The sequence below is a fragment of the Lithobates pipiens genome, unplaced genomic scaffold (genome assembly GCF_037356315.1).
Source record: "Lithobates pipiens isolate NorthernLeopardFrog02 unplaced genomic scaffold, aLitPip1_a1.2 Scaffold_13, whole genome shotgun sequence".
Classification (NCBI taxonomy): Eukaryota; Metazoa; Chordata; class Amphibia; order Anura; family Ranidae; genus Lithobates; species Lithobates pipiens.
Window position 1 is genome coordinate 367,079,904 of NW_027507718.1, and position 20,395 is coordinate 367,100,298.

General features: G+C 42.0%; 1 protein-coding gene across 1 annotated transcript in view; it reads left to right on the forward strand.

The window, feature by feature from the left end:
* Positions 1-4,933: 4,933 nt before the first annotated feature.
* GALNTL6 (polypeptide N-acetylgalactosaminyltransferase like 6) overlaps positions 4,934-20,395 on the forward strand; it is a 1,867,045-nt gene continuing 1,851,583 nt past the window's right edge. The window contains exon 1 of the mRNA XM_077477209.1: positions 4,934-6,264. Coding sequence (XP_077333335.1) covers positions 6,130-6,264 — 135 coding nt within the window. The 5' untranslated portion in view covers positions 4,934-6,129. The remainder of the gene's footprint in view (positions 6,265-20,395) is intronic.

Sequence of the window (20,395 nt, forward strand, 5' to 3'; positions counted from 1 at the left end):
GACAAAAAAAAAAACCTGGAAGCTGGTTTCTATGCAAAGCTGCACCAGATTTTTCACTCAACAGTTTTAGTAAATCAACCCCTATGACTAAAAATAAATCAAAATTTGATGCCAAAAGTAACTCAGCACGCCAATGCATGTAGATGCACGAAAATGCACCTCAAAGCAGTGCAATGCACATACAAGCCCAAAGAAGAAAGAAAATAGAAATTACCTCAAAAGAAATGTGAGCTTATGAAAAAGGTACTGCAAATGCACACAAAAACATAAGTCAAATGCAAGTCCCCGCACATGCAAAAGTGTACAGTTAGGGCTCGTTCACACCATACGTGCATGAAAACTGATGGGAAAACTGTGCAGATTTCATTTGCAGAGACATCAGTTTTACGGTTTCAGTACGTTTTTTTAAACGTTGACATTTCCATGCTTGTCAGTTATGTGTCATTTTGTGCACAGAAAAAAATCTGCATGCAATACCAGCGCTGTGGTGTAAACAGGGCACATAGAAAATGATTGTTTTTTTTTGTGAGCTTGCAGAACACATGCAGGAAAACTGAAATTTTTACCATGCTGTGAAGGAGGCCTAAGGCCCGGTTCACGTGTGTGGTTTGGTTCCTGTGCGGTTCCTGCACTGTATCAGAATTGCAGGAAGTTCACACTGTGCTCTGTGAACCACTGCGGATGTCAAAATAAAGTTAAAATGATCCTAAAGTCTAGGTTTTTTTCGTTAAAAATAACATTATATTACCTGCTCTGTGAAATGGTTTTGCACGGAGCAGCCCTGTTCCTCCTCTTCTCGGGTCCCTCTTTGTCTTGCCTGGCCCCTCCCTCCTGCTGAGTGCCCCCATAGCAAGCAGCTTTCTATGGAGGCACCTGAGGTGAGCCACTGCTCTGTCTGTCCATTCAGACATGGAGCTGTGGCCCGCCCCCGCCCCCTTTCTCATCTCATTGGCTGAATGACTTTGACGCATTGGGAGACAATTGCGCCACATTGCCGTCTCAACCAATGAGGAGAGGAGTCCCAGACAGCCAAGACTCTCATACAACATTGCTGGATCAAGATGGGTTTCAGGTATGTATTAGGGGGGCTGAGGGGAGGTTGCAGCACACAAAAGATGTTTTTAATCTTAATGCATAGAATGCATTAACCTCCCCGGCGGTATTCCCGAGTCTGTCTCGGGGTGGAATTTCAGAACGAAAAGCGGTAACCCCGAGCCAGACTAAGGATCGCATCGCAGGATCCAGGAAGAGTGAGCGGCTCGTCCTCCACTTGATCTATCACTGAGCCGAGCTCCATTCCCTGCGAGCGTTGCGACGCACGGGGACGGAGAATTGCGTCAAATTACACACATTACATACAGTATAATGTAATCTTACAGATTACATTACTGTATGAAATAATTTCACATCCCTTTTGTCCCTAGTGGTCTATCCAGTGCCCTGCATGTAGTTTTATATTATAAAAACTGTTCTTTATGCCTGGAAACTGGAGATTGTCTATAGCAACCAAAACCGTCCCTTTACATCAAAAGTGGTTTTAGACCAGATAGAAAACGGCGATATTATTATTATTATTATTATTATTATTATTATTCAGGATTTATATAGCGCCAACAATTTACGCAATGCTTTACAATATAAAAGGAGACAATACAGTTACAATACAATAAAATACAAGAGGATTAAGAGGGCCCTGCTCAGAAGAGCTTAAATTAGAATCACTTGCAGAATTGAGCAACAATGATTTGTAGGGAGATCCGTCATCAAATACTGAAAAGTAATGACAGCGACAATTCTGCAACTGAACAAATTTCAGTGTTTTTGATTTGATTACATTATTGAATAATTGTTATTATTATTATTATTATTATTATTATTATTATTATATTATTATTTGTTTTTTTATGGTTCTTTTTTTATTATCAAAATTTTTATTGATTTTATAACAGTTCCATTAATATTCCACAATATCACATTTCCAAAACTTTCAAGTATAAAATCCTTTTTAAATATACCATATCCACCCCCCCACCCCCAAAAAAAGAAAAAATTATATTATTATTTTTTATAATTATTTTTAGCTATTTATTGTATTTTAATTTATGATTTTGTTTTTCAAATTTTATCATACACGGAATGTCTACTAGACTCTGGTTTGAACAGATTTAAGTGAGTTATTCCTAAAAATTACAGGTCTACAATATAAAACACCAAATTTCCATGCAAAATAATTGTACCGCTTTAAGCATCAAAAATCTGAAATAATCATACCGCCAGGGAGGTTAAGATAAAAAAAAACTTCTGGCTTTACAACCACTTAAAATTTTGACAAAAAAAAAAAAACCTAGACGCTGATTGGTTTCTACATAGAGATGCACCAGATTTTGCACTCTCCAGTTTTAGTAAATCAACCGCTATGACTAAAATGAAATTAAAATTTGACATAGAAAGTAACACTGCGCGCTAATGCATGAAGAAGCATGGAATTGCACCTCAACGCAGTGCAGTGCACGTAAAAGCCTAAAGAAGAAAGAAATGACCTAAGAAACATTTTAGGTCAATGTACAGCAAATGCATGCAAAAACGTGCGTCTAATCCACATCACTGCGCATGCAAAAATGCACAGTAAGGGCTTGTTTACACCATATGTGCATGAAAACTGATGGGAAAACTGTGCAGATTTCACTTGCAGAGATATCAGTTTACATTAGCTTCACATCAGTTTTCATAGGCGTTTCAGTTTACGTTTTTATGTATGTTGACAGCAGTTTTCATATGTGTTTCAGTAAGTTTTTATGCATGTTAACATCAGTTAAGTGCATCAGTTATATGTTCTTTTCACACCACAGTGTTGATGTTACATCAGTTTTCTTTCCATGCAGAAAACTGCATACACATTAGAGATTCCTGTGCAGAAAAAATCTGCACATGATAGCAGTGTCGTGTTGTCATGGTGTAAACAGGGCACATAGAGAACAATTCATTTTTTTTGTGCCCTTGCACAATGCATGCAGAAAAACCGCCGTCTTTTTTACCATGGTGTGAATAAGGCCTAAGGCCCAGTTCACACTGATGCATTGCGGGAACAGCAGTTACTCCTGTGCGTTTCCTGCACCACATCAGAATTGCCGCCGTTCACACTGTGCTCTGCGAACTGCTGTGGGTATCAATATGAAATTAAAGTGGTTGTAAATGCAGAAGGTTTTTATCTTAATGCATAGGCATTAAGATAAAAACCTTCTGTGTGTTGCAGCCCCCCTAATACTTACCTGAGCCCCCTCTCTATCCAGCGATGTGTACGAGTGCCTCGGCCTTCCTGCCCCGTCCCTCCTGATTAGCTGAGACACCGCAGCAGTGACATTGGCTCCCACTGCTGTCAATCAAAGTGAGTTAGCCAATCAGGAGAGAGAGGGTGAACCACGGCTCCGTGTCTGAATGGGCACATGGGGCCGTGACTCGGCTCGGGTACCTCCATAGCAAGTTGCTTGCTGTGGGGGCACTCAACAAGAGGGAGGGACCAGGAGTACTGAAGAGGCGAGAAGAGCTCAGTATAACAAGTTTGTTATTTTTTGTTATTTTTTAAAGAAGAAAAAAAAACAAGACTTTAATATCCCTTTAATGACCCCAACAAATCGGTTCGCAGAGCGCAATGCAAACCATGGAATGGGTCTGAACACCTATGCGATCCGATTCCAAAAAATGCCCTGCATAGTGGTGGCTAGTGCTCCATTTTTTAGGGGGGGTGGAAAACATAACCCCCCCCCGCCCGCTCACCAGCCCCGCTTGCAATCCCAATCGCCAACCCCCGCAGCCCCACACTTACCCCATCCAGTTCGCGGGTGGCTTCTCCTCCCAGCCAATCCAGTCACTTCTCCTCTTGGCCAATCCCATCTCAGGAAACGTTTCCTGTCCTGATTGGCCTTGCGGAGAAGCAAAAAGACAATAGTGAATGTTAATTTGCTATTGTCACAAGTGGATGGGCTAAGGTGCAGTGTTCTGCGCCCTGAGCCTAACACGTTTGAAGCCGATTAGAGCCTCCAGCTCAAATCAAGTGCTTCACAAAAAAATAAAATAAAATAGAACTCTATGGGGTTGAGTTACTAAAGGCAAAGAGACTGTGCACCAAAGCTTAGTAAATGAGCAGAGGCTCTGCTGACTTCCATGATCCAATCAAGTGCAAAAATGCATTTTTTTAAATTTTCCTTGCTTGTGATTGGGTATTCTTTGCAAAGTGAACCTTTACCTCATTTACTAAGCTCTAAAGCAGTAATGGCGAACCTTGGCACCCCAGATGTTTTCCGGAACTACATTTCCCATGATGCTCAACTACACCGCAGAGTGCATGAGCATCATGAGAAATGTAGCTCCAAAACATCTGGGGTGCCAAGGTTCGCCATCCATGCTCTAGCAACTGCACTTGGAGAGGGCACTTGCAAAGTGCACAGTGTTTTTGCCTTTAGTAAATCAAACCCTATGTGCCTGGCGCCCTGCTTGTAGATCAGGGGCTGGTGCCCCTGCGACCTTGTGCCCCTTTGACCGCTGCTGGTTTTTGGTGCATAATGTATGTGCTCAATTTGCACTGGAATTTGTACGGGAAATCCGGTGCGATTCCTATACAAATGACATGCGATGCAGCAGACCGCATCAGTATAAACCTTAACGTGCAGTTTCTGGTGTGAATGAGCCCTAAAATCCAGGCTTCTTCTTCTTCTAAAAAAAAAACGCATTTAGCAAAAACGCGCTACAAACGATCAAGTCGCAGCTTCACTAGCGTCGTGGAGCGAACTCCCTGCGCTGACTACTGTAGTATTGACGTGAGCGTACGGCGACGAAGCCCAGACATGGAATAAAAGGATGACAAGGTGCAGCCTCCTGGTTTTTCTATTTTTTTTTTTTTTGTTGGAGAGCCACATGGCAGCAGCATGTTAATACCCTCGGAGACAGGAGGAGCAGCATCCTCTGAGCTGAGGACCAGAGCCAGCTGCCTGTTTAGTCCCAGTGTTCATCTCCCCACCTCCCCCTTCCTCCACTCCTACATCAGCCTCCGTGTCAGCATCAGCAGCAGCAGCATCAGCAATACGGACACGAGTGGAGTGAGCCTGCTGCTCGCACACAGCGCCGAGCAAGTGATCGGCAGCCTCCAATATGTCATATCCCACCGCTGAGATCACTTGAAAAGTTGGGGGGACACAAGTCAGCCTGGAAGTTGTCGCCTCTCCTGCCCCACGTCTGATGATCGGGGGCTTCCTTCTGACACTGTCAAAGGCTTGGTCTGCAAGGAGATGATTTGTGTGCTGCTCGCTGGTTATATGGACGGTGCAGTGTGACAGCATCGCCTCGATCCTCCCTGCACCACCTCCTCCTCCTCCTCATCATCCTCCTCATCATCATCAGCCCTCCTCCTCCTCCCCTCCAGCTCCCAGCTTGTTTATAGAGCAGAGTGGGACTGGGAGGGATTGTAAGCACCGGTATACAGCTCATCCACGTGTTTTCCACCAGTAGGGACTGGAGTTCTCCTCCACACATCTGCCTCTGTGTACTGGGAGAAGAGGATTCCATTGTGTCTTCTCTCATTGTCCTCTGATCACATCACTGAGGCATGACGATCTGAAGATATTCTTGGAGATCGATCAGGGCATGGCAGTGTGTGCTATTGTCGGCTGGTTGTGTCCTGCACTGATGAGCACAAGGATCTGTTGGGAACTATTAAAAGTAGAGAGTCCTGTCTAGGACAACTCTTTGCTTATCTACCTGCTTAGGATCTTCTTCTTGGCTGTTTGGCCAAAGCAATGAAACTTTAGAATGTATTGTAAACTCTCTCTCTCGCTCTTTCACCTGCACCATACAATACTTTGACACTCTGCACCTGGTTGTCCCATTAAAAAGCTGAGATCTGATTGGCTTTTTATACATGTGTCTGTTTGTTATAAAGGAAATATTTTTATTATTTCATTTGCAAGGGATGTCACCTAAATGATTGTGGATCTCAAATGTACAAAAAAAAAAAAGCTTCCCCTGGTTCACCCAACTGCTAAAGTTTGAGGGTACAAAGTAGCTGCTCCCCATTTTCTGGGAAAATCTTTGTGGATTATTCAAGTTCAACGACCATTGACACACTTTTCTACTGCCATGAAGAGAAAGCAGAAAAGGTTCTTTCAGATGGTTTTGCTCTTTACAGTGGCTTTAATTTTCCTGCCCAATATTGGTCTTTGGTCGTTATATAAGGAGAAGCAGCTCATGAAATCCACCGATGGAGCAGATCAGGTAAGCCTCATGGAACTTGATTGCTTGGCCCTTCTGGACAGAGATGCTGCCTAGTCTTTCAATCTTCTCTTTGTAATCTGAGTAAGCTCAATAGGTAATACTTCCTAAAGCATTGCTCAATAGGTAATGCTTCCTAAAGCATTGCTCAATAGGTAATACTTCCTAAAGCATTGCTCAATAGGTAATGCTTCCTAAAGCATTGCTCAATAGGTAATGCTTCCTAAAGCATTGCTCAATAGGTGATGTTTCCTAAATCATTGCTCAATAGGTAATACTTCCTAAAGCATTGCTCAATAGGTAATACTTCCTAAAGCATTCCTCAATAGGTAATGCTTCCTAAAGCATTCCTCAATAGGTAATGCTTCCTAAAGCATTGCTCAATAGGTAATGCTTCTTAAAGCAATGCTCAATAGGTAATGCTTCCTAAAGCATTGCTCAATAGGTAATGCTTCCTAAAGCATTGCTCAATAGGTAATGCTTCCTAAAGCATTGCTCAATAGGTAATGCTTCCTAAAGCAATGCTCAATAGGTAATACTCCCTATAGCAATGCTCAGGTAACGCAATCTGCAAGGCTTCTCTTTGTATGTGATGAGACTGTTGCCCTGGGAAACTTCTATCAGAGTAGCTTGTGATGAGCTTGCACTTGTTAAAAGTCTGGGCTGACTATGGAGGAAAATGAAGGTGCCTGTAGCAACCCGAACCATCTGTCATTTTCAGTGTTGGTTAGGATTTAGGAACTTAGTTGGATCCGTTGCTATGGACCACACCATCACCTTATCTTTGATCCAACTCTTATCAAAAGGTTTGTCTTGTGTTAGCTGAAAAAGCTTGTTGTGAAGACTTGCAAATAATAAAAAAAAATGACTATCTCAAAGTGTTTGGTGTTTAGTACAAGGTGGTTGTGTAGAGGAACTGTGCGTGTATATTGCTTGCTTTTAAATGATTATGGGATTGTGTGAATTTAAGCTAATATGTTATTTTATAAGGTATTAAAATGATCCTACATTAAATCTGAAAAAGCAGAATTGAGTTTTGGGTGCCTTGAGGTACCTGATCATCCATGTCGATATCATTTAGTGACCATAGGAGTCCTGGATGTGTAATGTGCAATGTGCTCTGAGCCAGGTTGGGGCTGTGACCCAAGTTCTCTTACCTGTTTATAGATATAGATTCATAGGTGTGCGCAGCCTATTGCATTAGTGTGTGCACCCCCAAAGCTCAAATACATATGCGTGTGTGTGTGCATGTGTTTATATACTGACGGTGTCAGTAGAACAGTGGACGGTGTCAGTAGAGCAATAGATGGTGTCATAAGGGCAGAGATTGGTGTCAGTAGGGCAGTGGATGGTGTCAGTAGTTTTCATTTTTATTATTTTATATTTTATTATTTTTTTACAATTTTATTTAGAAAAAAAAAATAGGACCTTTTTCTTTGTGGTGAAATATCAGGGGTCTAAACAGGGAGAATATGAGCCACACTGGGGGTGATTAGGGTCTGCCCAGGCACACTCAGCATACCCTGGGCACACACCAATGTATAGATTATAGATTACTGATATTAAATCAAGAGGATAGATTTCTGCAGACACTTCTAAGTGCTTGCATTTCACTTTAGATATCACTAACAAAACTTTTATTTGGAGATTTTGATTGCTGGACAAGGCAATATTTAGTCTATAAATACATTAGGACCTTACTGCTTAAAGGAGAAGTACAGCCAAAGCTTGTTTTGGCTTTAGTTCTCCTGTGATTCACAGTAGTGCAGATCATTCTGCACACCTGTGACCTAACAGACAGCGGGCTCAAACCCATTGTTGGCTGATGTCACAGAGCCGATCCAGACTCTGAAAAGATTGCCACCATATGCTCGGGTTCCACCCACATTCGTGGACCAGCTCAGCCTCCCAGAGAGCCCCTGAGAGCCTGAGCTGGCCGCTCCCACCCACTTCGCAGCCCAGTGCACCAGTGAGCGTGGAGGGGGGGGGGCAGAGCATAGAGCCGGCGACTGACAGTCACTCTGAAAACTGAGCAATCAACAGTGTTTAATTGCTCCGTTCTCAGTCTGAGAGCCGAGGGGGACAGATGCAGCATAGGACCGATGCTGCATCCACATAGATAAGTGTAAAAAAAAGATTTGTAATAGTTCTTTTTTTTTTAACAAATACAATTCTTTTGCTGCATTCTTCTACATTTTGTAGAATGGCTGCCTACACTGGGTTTGCATGATAATCACACTTTAAGAAGCTATTGGCGGCTTGTTCAGTAATTTAATTGTAATACATTTGTAGCTATGCCTATGCATTAACACATAGCCAGGACTGGAATATCACATGCTTTGTAAATGTATTCTGAGATATTTACATATTACGCCTTATATTTACAAACTCCACTAGCACACTTCTTATAGTTACAGTAATTGAATCAAACAGCTTATGGTACTGGTCAATAAATATTTTAGCCTACTGCTAAATGGGGTCATTTCCATTGTTGGTAAACTTCCATTCACTCAAAGTTTCCCATTTTCCCCATAAACATAGTTGTTTGAACTGAAGACAGGTTCTCTTTACCAAGAATGAAAATACTCTATTACCCAATCAACCAATACGTGTCATGTTCTCATAAAAAAAAAAAAAAAAAAAAGTTTAGAAGCTGAGACTGTTTGACAGGGGGATCTCTAAAACAGAGCAGCCCCCGTACTTATTTGTGGTGCAGTAGACAGAAATACGCATAATAATAATTGAGAATCCTGATTGGATCTACATATCATGTTTCTGACAGTGCCTGGATAATCTGCTTCCTTGCTGTCAACTTTCATTTTTCATTTTCAGTTGTTATTCCTTCAGCTTCTAAGACAAGGCAGTGATATCTCTTCATTTGAACATGAACTATGAATCTGTTCTGTCCAAATTAAAACCAGGAACTATTGCATATTGATAAGCATGGTTTATTGGTGTTACAAAGTTGCAGCTGATGAATGCTAAGTTATAACAGTGTCATTTTAGCTCAGCCTAGCATTTATGTGCATGCACATTGATAGCAATGCTAGACATAGAAATACAATTGTCTTTCTCTGCAACATTTGTAGCCTTTTGTATGTGCAACTGTGATGTTTCAAATCTATTAGAAATAAGATGTGTTTAAGGGGGAACGTCTTGAATTGCACCAGACGTATATGATATTTAAGGTGTGTACTACTTTTATGGATTGCTGTGAATCTACAGTCTAGCATATGACCGGGAGAGATACAAGAGTGACCACTTCAACCAGCAGCTTCTTAGGTTGGTGTTTATCTTTGGGACAACTTCAAAGGAAAATTCTATCAATATATACCCTTATTTATGCTTAAAGCGGAGGTTCACACAAAAATAGAACGTCCGATTTTTGGAACCCCCCCGTGTGACATTTGGCACCTTTCCGGGGGGGGGGGGGGTGCCGGGACCTGTATTTGCACCCACTTCCAGGAATAGACTCCCACGGGAGTCACGCCCCTCCCCCCTGCTGTCTCCTGGGAAACACACAAGTTCCAGGATTTCCTGATTCCCTCACCAAGAATGGCGGCGGCAGCTGCCCAGAGCGGAGCGATTGATCGGCTCCGGCTGCCAACATCGCTGGACCCTGGGACAGGTAAGCGTTCATTTATTAAAAGTCAGCAGCTGCAGTATTTGTAGCTGCTGGCTTTTAATATTTTATTTTTTAGGTGGGCCTCCTCTTTAAAATCCAAATTCATACATATTCAAATTGTGTTTTATTGATGAATATATTATTGCAAGTACAACCCAGAATGTGTGTTTTTATCATGTCCTTTTACCTACATTTTAAGCAAACGTGTCCCGAAATACGCAGCTTAGTAGTTATTACACCTGTCTTGCAGCACTAGCGTTCTTGGCTCAAATCCCGGTCAGGACGCTGTCTGCTTGGAGCTTGCATGCTTTCTCTGTGCTTGTATGTGTATGAAATAGGGACCTTAGGGGTATAATTATTAGCAAAAGACAGCACGTTGGAAGTGCAACTGCTCCAGATATTAGTAAATGAGATAAAGCTTCACTTTACAAAGAATGCCCAATAACATACAACAAAAAACCCCAAAAAAATTTGCTTGCGCATGATTTTGTAATAAAAGTCAACAGAGCTTTCCCTCATTTACTAAGCTCAACTACACTTCCAAAGTGCAGAGTATATTAAAGCGGAGGTCCACCTTAAAGTGGACCTCCGCTCATCGGAACCCCCCCCCCCCCTCCGGCGCCACAATTGGCACCTTTCAGGGGGGAGGGGGTGCAGATACCTGTACAGTACAGGTATCTGTACCCACTTCCGGGATAGCTCTCTGCGGAAAGGGGCGTATATTACGCCCCTTTCCGCAAGTGCCCTCCCCTTCCCGCAAGTGCCCCGCTGCCTGCTGGGAAAACACACAGATCCCAGAGGCAGTGGGGACCGTCCTTTTTTCGCAGCGCGGCTCGCGCATGCGCAGTAGGGAACCGGGAAATGAAGCCGAAAGGCTCCATTTCCTGATTCCCATACCCAAGATGGCGGCGGCAGCACCCGAGATACGATCTACAGATCGGCTTCGGGTGCCGACATCGCGGGCGCGCTGGACAGGTAAGTGTCACTATTTTAAAAGTCAGCAGCTGCAGTATTTGTAGCTGCTGGCTTTTAAAAAAAAAAAAAACGCGGAGTCCCGGTGGACTCCCGCTTTAAATCCACCCCTTAGATTGCAAGCTTCTTGAATGCAGGGACTGATTTGAATGTGCAATATGGGTTGTTTAAATTGTTGGCACTATATAAATATCTATTAAAAAAAGCAATGTAACTACTACTGCTTACCTTCCTCTGAAAATGCTAGCTATCAGGTTATTGGGGCCCATGGACTTCAACACTTTTGTATCATTGAGTAATTGACCTATCGGAAGTATGCAGTTCAGGAAAGACAGAAATTATTATTTGCATTCCTGCTTCAGGTTAGTAACAGAAAGCATTACATTTAGAGGCTCAGGATGACAACCAGGCAACTAGCATTTTGTAAAAAAAAAAAAAAAAGTGGTTAGCAATAACAGGTTGTTTCTCACATGGCAGTTCTATAAAAAAAAAAAAAAAAAAATATATATATATATATATATATATATATATATATATATATATATATATATATATATATATATATTATGTGAATTTATAAAATGTGTGCTCTTCTATGAAAACAAATGAGTTCTTCCTAAGTGTCAAGGTGCCATGTAAGCTTAGTTTCTGCGATGACAGCTGTCATAGATACCAACTGAAGTGAAGGTCAGTTAGAGAACAGTATCAAAGAAAAAAAAACTTAAAGTTCCTTACATATTCCCATTCTGTCATATGAGTATAACACAGCTGCTAAGATCTGTAGATACTTTGCACAGCTCTTCAGCTTGTGTGGCACCATCCAGCTATTTTATTATTGCGCTGGGAAAATCTGAGTAACTGGTCTAATGCAAGCTTTAAATGATAGGCAAGGGCCTGATCTAGATCTAAACTACTAACAGTATTGGCACTGAAAGTAGGAGTGAGTAAAAACCCTTCCCCCTGTAACCGACACGAAAGAATATATAAAATAAATAAATAAATTGTTAAATCTTTATGTGTCTTATTCTCATTCGCACCAAATATTAAAAAAAAATGAATGGAAATGAGAAAACTTTTAGCTTTTAGAATTCTGCTCCTGTATGTGAATCATAATAACAATGGCAACATTGTATACTAATATAAGTATACTTTTTTTTTTTTTCACATTAGTCCAAAGTAAAATTAGGGCTTTGCACGCTGGAAGTACTTTATATATAAAGTGTACAGATGCCAAGGCTATGAACACTACATTTTTACAAACTCATAGCAAGCAGTAATAGGTCCTAATAGCCATAGCTGAGCTTTCTAGCTGCATTTAACCACTTTCAGACCGGACCAATTTGCTGGTCAAAGACCAGACCACTTTTTGCGATTCGGCACTGCGTCGCTTTAACTGACAATTGCGCGGTCGTGCGACGTGGCTCCCAAACAAAATTGACGTCCTTTTTTTCCCACAAATAGAGCTTTCTTTTGGTGGTATTTGATCACCCCTGCGGTTTTTATTTTTTGCGCTATAAACAAAAATAGAGCGACAATTTTGAAAAAAACTCATTATTTTTTACTTTTTGTTATAATAAATATTCCCCAAAAATATATAAAAAAACATTTTTTTCCCTCAATTTAGGCCGATACGTATTCTTCTACATATTTTTGGTAAAAAAAATCGCAATAAGCGATTATTGATTGGTTTGCGCAAAAGTTATAGCGTTTACAAAATAGGGATAGTTTTATAGCATTTTTATTAATAATTTATTTATTTTTATTTTTTTTACTAGTAATGGCGGCGATCTGCGATTTTTATTGTGACTGCGACATTGTCGGGGACCCATCGGACATTTTTGACACATTTTTGGGACCATTGTCATTTATACAGTAATCACTGCTATATAAATGCAGTGATTCCTGTGTAAATGACACTGGCAGTGAAAGGGTTAACCAGTGGGTGGCAGTGTAGGGGTTAAGTGTTCCTAGGGGTGTGTTACTAACTGTGGGGGGGTTGGGCTTTAATTTAGTGTACACTGATCTCTGCTCCAATCACATGGAGCAGAGATCAGCGTCACTAGTTGCTAGGCAGAATGGGAAAATGTTGTTTATACAGCATTTCCTCCATTCGGCCGCTCCGTGAGATGATCGCGGGGATGCCCGCGGCGATCGAGTCCGCGGGTCCCGCGACCGGACTCACGGGGGTCCCGACCAGCGCGGAAGCGCGCCGCCGGCGGCGCGCTCCCGATGGCACGGCGGCAACGAATATTGGACGTACATGTACGCCAATATGCCTGCCTGTGCCATGCTGTCGACGTACATCATCGTGCGCTGGTCGGGAAGTGGTTAATATAATGTAATTTATTCTTTAAGTAGTCCTCACCAATAAAACAATCCCCTGAAAATAATTTTCTTTAATTAAAGTACTCACAAACAGAGCATGCACCAGAAATTGTGGGGCCCCTTATACAGATTTCGGCCTGACCCCCCCCCCCCCCCCCAGCCTGACCACCGGTCGTACCACCAAATCTGCCAACTAGCCATCCCACCAAGTCCTTCAGTGCCTCAGCCCCCCCCCACACCTGTACACTCTCAGCCCCCTCACACCTATACGCTCTCAGCCCCCCTCACAGCTGTATGCTCTCAGTCCCCCTCACAGCTGTACGCTCTTAGCCCCCTCACCCCTGTAAGCTCTCAGCCCCCCTCACAGCTGTATGCTCTCAGCCCCCTCACCCCTGTAAGCTCTCAGCCCCCCTCACCCCTGTAAACTCTCAGCCCCCTCACCCCTGTATGCTCTCAGCCCCCTTACACCTGTACACTCTCAGCCCCCCCACACCTGTACTCTCTCAGCCCCCCTCACACCTGTACTCTCTCAGCCCCTCTCACACCTGTACTCTCTCAGCCCCCCTCACACCTGTACTCTCTCAGCCCCTCTCACACCTGTACTCTCTCAGCCCCTCTCACACCTGTACTCTCTCAGCCTCCCTCGCACCTGTACTCTCTCAGCCTCCCTCACACCTGTTCGCTCTCAGCCCCCTCACACCTGTACTCTCTCAGTGCCCCTCAGTGCCTGTAAACCCCCTCACACCTGTACTCTCTAAATCCCCCTCACATCTGCCCCCCTCACACCTGTATTCTCTCAGCCCTCCTCACATCCGTATTCTCTCAGCCCCCCTCACACCTCTACTCTCTTAGCCCCCCTCACACCTGTATGATCTCATCCCCCCTCACACCCGTACGCTCTCTTTATACATGTGTATATATGACATGCATGTACACAGACACAGCCATGTATACACACAGAAGACATTGCACACATACGCATGTACACACATACGCATGTACACAAACAGACATATATACACACAGGCATGTATACACACAGAAACATGTACACACACAGAGACATGTACACACACAGGCATGTACACACACAGGCATGCGCACACACAGAGACATGTACACACACAGAGACATGTACACAAGCAGGCATGTACACAGTCACACACACAGCCCCCCCTCGCACAACAGCCCTTACATGTAAGGTGCGCCTAGTCCCAGCTCTTGTTTCCACATGCAGGAAATGGTCAGAGGTGGCAGCAAAGTGCCCGATGTCAGCTCATGACTGAGCAGCAGCCTGCCAACTCACACACATAAAGGAGCATCCACAGAGATCCTCTGCATCCAACCCTGCCTTCTTACATCCCTGCCAGTCAGCCGGGCCCGTCCAGATGCTGGGGCCCCTTGCAAGTGTATGGGCTGTACTCCCCTGATGGGGCCTTGCTCACAAACAGGTGTTTTTAGGATCACTGAGCAGCACTTTCCCAAATATCTGGTTGGGAAGCACATACTGAGCAGGTACTGTGATCAGCTTTTTTGAGACTGCATGTCCCAATATTCCTATCACCATTCCTCATCCTCCTAGACCTGGCTGCAGTAACACATTACAGGAGGAGCAATGGCAGGGCTTGCATGCTGGACTCAGCTTCAGGGCTGCCTTTGTGTGTTCACATGCAATGTATGTCAATGTATACAGCTTTAGTCCTAGGTGCGAGCAAATACATCAGCAGTATAAATAGCACACAAAAATGTCACAAGATCAAAAGACTCCAAAGATGGGTTTCAGTTAGTTCCTAACAGCCTACAAGAACATTGTTTTCTGCTTGTATGTTTTCTGTGTCTTTATTGGGCATTTTGGAGATGAATTTCTCCAAAATGCCTACAGCTGCAGAAGTGAGTGAGTCTTTTTTCTTCTTTCAAAGAGCTGTTTTTGCTTGTTCAGAATATGTAACTATTTTCATGTGCATAGTCTTGACAACTGTTCACTAAAAGCCTAAGAAAACAGAAATCTGCTAACAAATTAAACACATTTGATTGCTGTAGCGATCCAAGTAGTTCTAAGTAGTGCATGAGGATTTGTATGTGGGGGTGGGGGTATTAGGGGTTCTAGATATATTATATTATTTGGATCCCATGTTTGATGATAGCAGTATTTATATTGTTCTGAGCCATCACTCTAAAGTTAGCTATTGTTCTTAATGGGACTAGATTACATCGGTATGATATGTTGATGTTGGGTTTTCCATTTTCGATGTGTTGATGAGTGTTATCGAGTGCATGAAAATGTGCATGGAAAGGTGTGAATGCAGCATAACAGCTTAACATGCTAATTTCACTTTGATATTTTCAGTTTTAAACATTTAATTGACTGACACCATATCCAGAATATACATTTCTTATTTTATGCCCATCTCTCCTTCACTACATCATATTGACTGACTGCACTGCTTTTTAAATACTCCCCATAGAAAACGACTGATGAGATGAGGTTTAAACCAATTAGGAGCCTCCCCAGATAATTGGTAATTTGGACATTGGAAGGGCTAGTTATAATGCACACAAATGTATCAGCTTATTGTGAAGTTTCCATGCAGCCTAATCAGGTTTTTTTCCCTTCTCAATGAGAAGTAGGAGCTAAGTCTTTTCCTAGTTCAGACATATTCTGAGTATTTGGCATGTTGAGGAAAAGCACTGTCCCATCACAGGAGCATAACTGAGTATTGGTCAGATACATCATAAAAATACACCATTGCAACATTAAAAGGATTAACAATTTCTAAGTTATAATGAACTTTTAATGCAAGTAGTGTCTGCTGGAGTTCTTCTTTAAGATTATTATTCTCAATTTGTACATATGTGAAATGAGAAATAATGTAATAAGGTATAATTAAAATAGAAAACAATTAAAATACATATTTCCAATCAATACCTAACTTCCTCCTCAATATAAAAAAAAATAAAAATACAGTGCTTAATTTCTTGAGTTTATTTACAAAGCATGCAGCCATTTGAATAAGCAGTATTAGAACGATATCAAAATTAGATTAGGTTGAACTTGATCAGCTTCGGTTCTTTTTCAACTCTTTGTTGCTATGTTACAAGGAGTGTGAAATGACAAATACAGACAGTTAATCAATCATACAAATATCTGCACTCCGACAATACCAAGGGGAATGATGGAGACAATGACATTTGTTCTCAGATTTTATCAATTTTTATAAACACAATCAATCAATATGAATAGGATCATGGCAGCCATTTGCTATGTTTAAACCTGTAATCAGATGATGAACCGTTGTCTTGAAATAAAAAAAATATATATATTTTCTAAATACAATGAAGGGATAGGAATTGCCAAAGGTTGTCCTCAATAGGTAGGTTAAAAAAAATGGCATTTAATATATGGAGACTACAGCAGCTAAGTACATCTAGGGATTCTTTGTGGCAAGGTCAGTGGTGGTGCACATAAGGATTGTTGTAATCTCTAACCACTGCTGAATTTGGGCATTTCTGGAATGCTGGGATTTGATATGGGATTGTGCACATTCATTAGATCATACTTAGTGACAAGAATTATTGTGCCCCAAAAAATTAAAAATTGCATCAGATGATTTAGTATTTTAGACTGGAATTTTCATGAAACCATTAATAGAAAATATAAAATCACAGCAGTTCCTTAGCAGCATAATTGCTAGTTATACAGCATTATGAGATTATTATACAAAGCGGTTTGAAGGAGGACTCACTGCTTATAGGAAATGTATCCAAAGAAAGACATAGTGACTGTTACTGCTGATTTCTTATTATGCAGTTACTTGTTCCTTGGCTGTCATGTCGACGCTCTGGGTTCAAGACCTTAAAGAGGAACTGCAGTCTTCTCACATAATTTGTAATAAAAACATCTTTGCCATTCTGAAGCTTCCCTTCAACCACTTTGCATAATATTTTCTATATACTGTGATTCTGTACTTGCTAAATATGCTGCAGAAATCTCCCTCCACTGAGTCTGGCTGCAGCCATTTTAACTGTGGGCAGCTGACGCTGCTGCCTGTTCACTTCCTGGATTTACACAGACACACAGAGGCACAACTCCAGCTCTGCAGCCTCCATGGGCCCTTTTATGACTCATCCCCCCTCCCTTCCTGACAAACTCTCACAAGAGAGAGAGACAGAGAGAGACAGAGAGAGCTGGGCATGATGTTATAAGCCTAGACTAATGACCAGAGAAGAAACAGGAAGTGGGCTGTATAAGGTTTTTACTGGCAGAAAAAAAAGGTTTTACCATCCAAAGTTAAAACAACAAAGGCAGAATTTAATAGATGGAACATTGAAAAAAATGACTGAACGTTCGCTTTAAGTCACTAACCTAGAAAAAGAAAACCGCAATAGGGCTTTCATCCCTTCTGACCCTTCTCTCACCTTTTCTGTATACTTTTTCTGGGTCAGTGACTAAAAAGTGCTGGTAAGCGTAAAAGCTAGGCAACTAACATTTTCAGAAGGTCATCAAAGGCCATTCTATTGTTCTCTTATCGAAGATTTACTTTAAAAATAAAATTTTGCAGGTATAAAGCCTAGGCTATTCTGCTCAGGTAGTGCCAGAGCTTATGCCTATCTTGCCCCCCACACACATTGCTTTAGGCCCATCATTTTGATGACTTGTCTCACTTGCCAATAGAAATGCACAGGAGGAAAGAAAGGGTTGAAAAGATTTCGCATACAAAAAAAAGCCCTTCAGAACTGAGATTCTGCTGAAAATGTATGCAGACACGTCTATGCTAACACTAAATGTGAATTGGCGTTCAATGGAGACAATAACAGTGCATTGGGGCTTAACAGAAATAGAATGCATGATCATTGCTCACTTTTCCTCTCCTAGGGCACATTTACACCAGCTGTGCCTTCTGAAAAAGGATCTGCAATAGATTTCTTTTCAAAGGGCATTTGAGATGAGGTAAAGTTTAATTTATGTCATCCACTCACCACTTGTTTTAACCACTAAGCCCCACACCCCCATGCCTCAAACCCCTAAACCCCATGCCACCATGCTGCAAACCCCTAAACCCCATGCCACCATGATGCAAACCCCTAAACCCCATGCCACCATGCTGCAAACCCCTAAACCCAATGTCACCATGCCTCAAACCCCTAAACCCCATGCCACCATGCTGCAAACCCCTAAACCCCATGCCACCATGCTGCAAATGTTTCTTCTCTCTTTGTTGCTACTAGATCTTGTTCCCCTTGCATTGTTAACATATCAACAAGCTACCTCTAAAAAATCATGGGGAATCCTACAGCCTACATGGCATCCCCTCTCCAGTGTCTCTTCATATATTTGAACTCTATATTATCCCAACACATCTTTCCCCAAACCTGCAGGCATGGAACCTTCCAGACACCCATAGGGTACACAACCTTGCAAATGCCTACAGGCACACAATCTTCCAACACCTTCCAGACACCCATAGGGTGCACATCCTTCCAATACCCCCAGACACGCAACCTTTTAGACACCCACAGTCCTCATGACACAGTGTACATCTGGGAAATTTAAACATGAAGTTGTCTATTTTAAACAATGCTGCTGGTGCATTTTTATATATGTTAAGTTTTGCTGCTAGTCTATTAAATCTTAACATAAAAAAATGTGCTGAATTGATGAATGTTAAGGCTGTGTGCAGCAGTCACTAGGCATGCCAATTCTTTGCATGAAATATTCCCAGACCAATCAGCACACCGAGCTTTATGTAGCAACTTAATGAGACTTAGCAAAATGTCCCTTGGTTCACAACTGTGCTGCATGTTGTATGCAGCCCGTTCATTTTAATGGACTGCCCTATCCATGAGAAATGCAGAGAAAAAAATCTCTGACCCCCATTTGCCAATGCATGTGGTTGCCATTAAAAATGAATTGGCTTCAGGGCTGCTGATACAAACTGTGGGGCCCCATACAGACTACCTGATAGGGCCCCCAAAGAAAATGATAAAGCTATATTTCGATACAAATACAATAAAAATCATTATTGGTAGACACAAATACAACATAACTCACAGAATTCCTGCTAAATCTAAAAGATAAAACAGAGTTAATAAATAAAGCTCTTTGTGGATAAGATCTTGGGGCTCATTCACATAGGTGCTGTGGTCTGTACAGTGTGAATGAGTGGTTCATTTATGTAGCTTGAGCCATCTGGAGCTGTACAAACACACAGAGACCAGCTTTCATCTGCTGGAGGAAGAGACACAATTGTCATCTGTCACTAATCCCCCTCCTTTTTTGGACCCCCTTGTACTCAGGCCCCCTACAAGAGGGCCGGTGGTCCCCCACTATCAGCGGCCCTGATTGGCACCCCCACACATCAGTTAAAGAGTGGCATGCTTCTCAGTGTGTCCAGAACACACGTGATTTTGCGTGTATATTTAACATGCAGTAATTTGAACCTAACCTTAAAGGAGAAGTATGGACTATGAAAAAAAAAATGTATCCTCACTTAGGTGGATTCAGCATCAATTCAATGCTGCACCTGTCCCACGCAGCCTCTGCACTGAGAATTGAGTGATAAACCACTGCTGATTGCTCAGTTCTTCCCTCCGCTCTGAGCAGACAGCTGTGACCATCTGTCTCTTGCTCTCTGCTCTGACCTCCAAGGCTCACTGGAGCACTGGGCTGTGGGGGGTGACGAGGGGTCATTTCATTCTCTATGCGGATCGCTATCAATGCATTTGGAACTGCATATCTGTCCTTTTTGCCCTTTGACCTTTGCATAGTTGGAGGCCTGGTGGATCAGCAGTAATACGACTCAAAAGCTAAAACTAGATGCACCTTTTTTTGTTTTTCTATCTGCAACGCTATGTTACTAGGTTACAAGGCATGTGAAATGACAAACACAGACGATTAATCACTCATACAAATATCTGTACTAAGACATTTCCAAGGAGAATGACAGAGACAATGACATTTGTTTTCAGATTTTATCAATCTTTATGAACACCATCAATCAATAGGAATAAAATTATTGTTGGCAGTTGCAAACTGTTCTAATAGTAAACTCTTGGGACATGTATAAACTTGTAACCATAGATACATTAACGTGTTGTCTTCAAATGTTAAAAAAAAAGTTCCTTCTGTGTAATACAATAATTCTGTTTAAATTGTTTATTTTGCTTGCTGTGCTGTCAGAGCTGGATTAAAGTATATGTAAACCCTGGCAATAA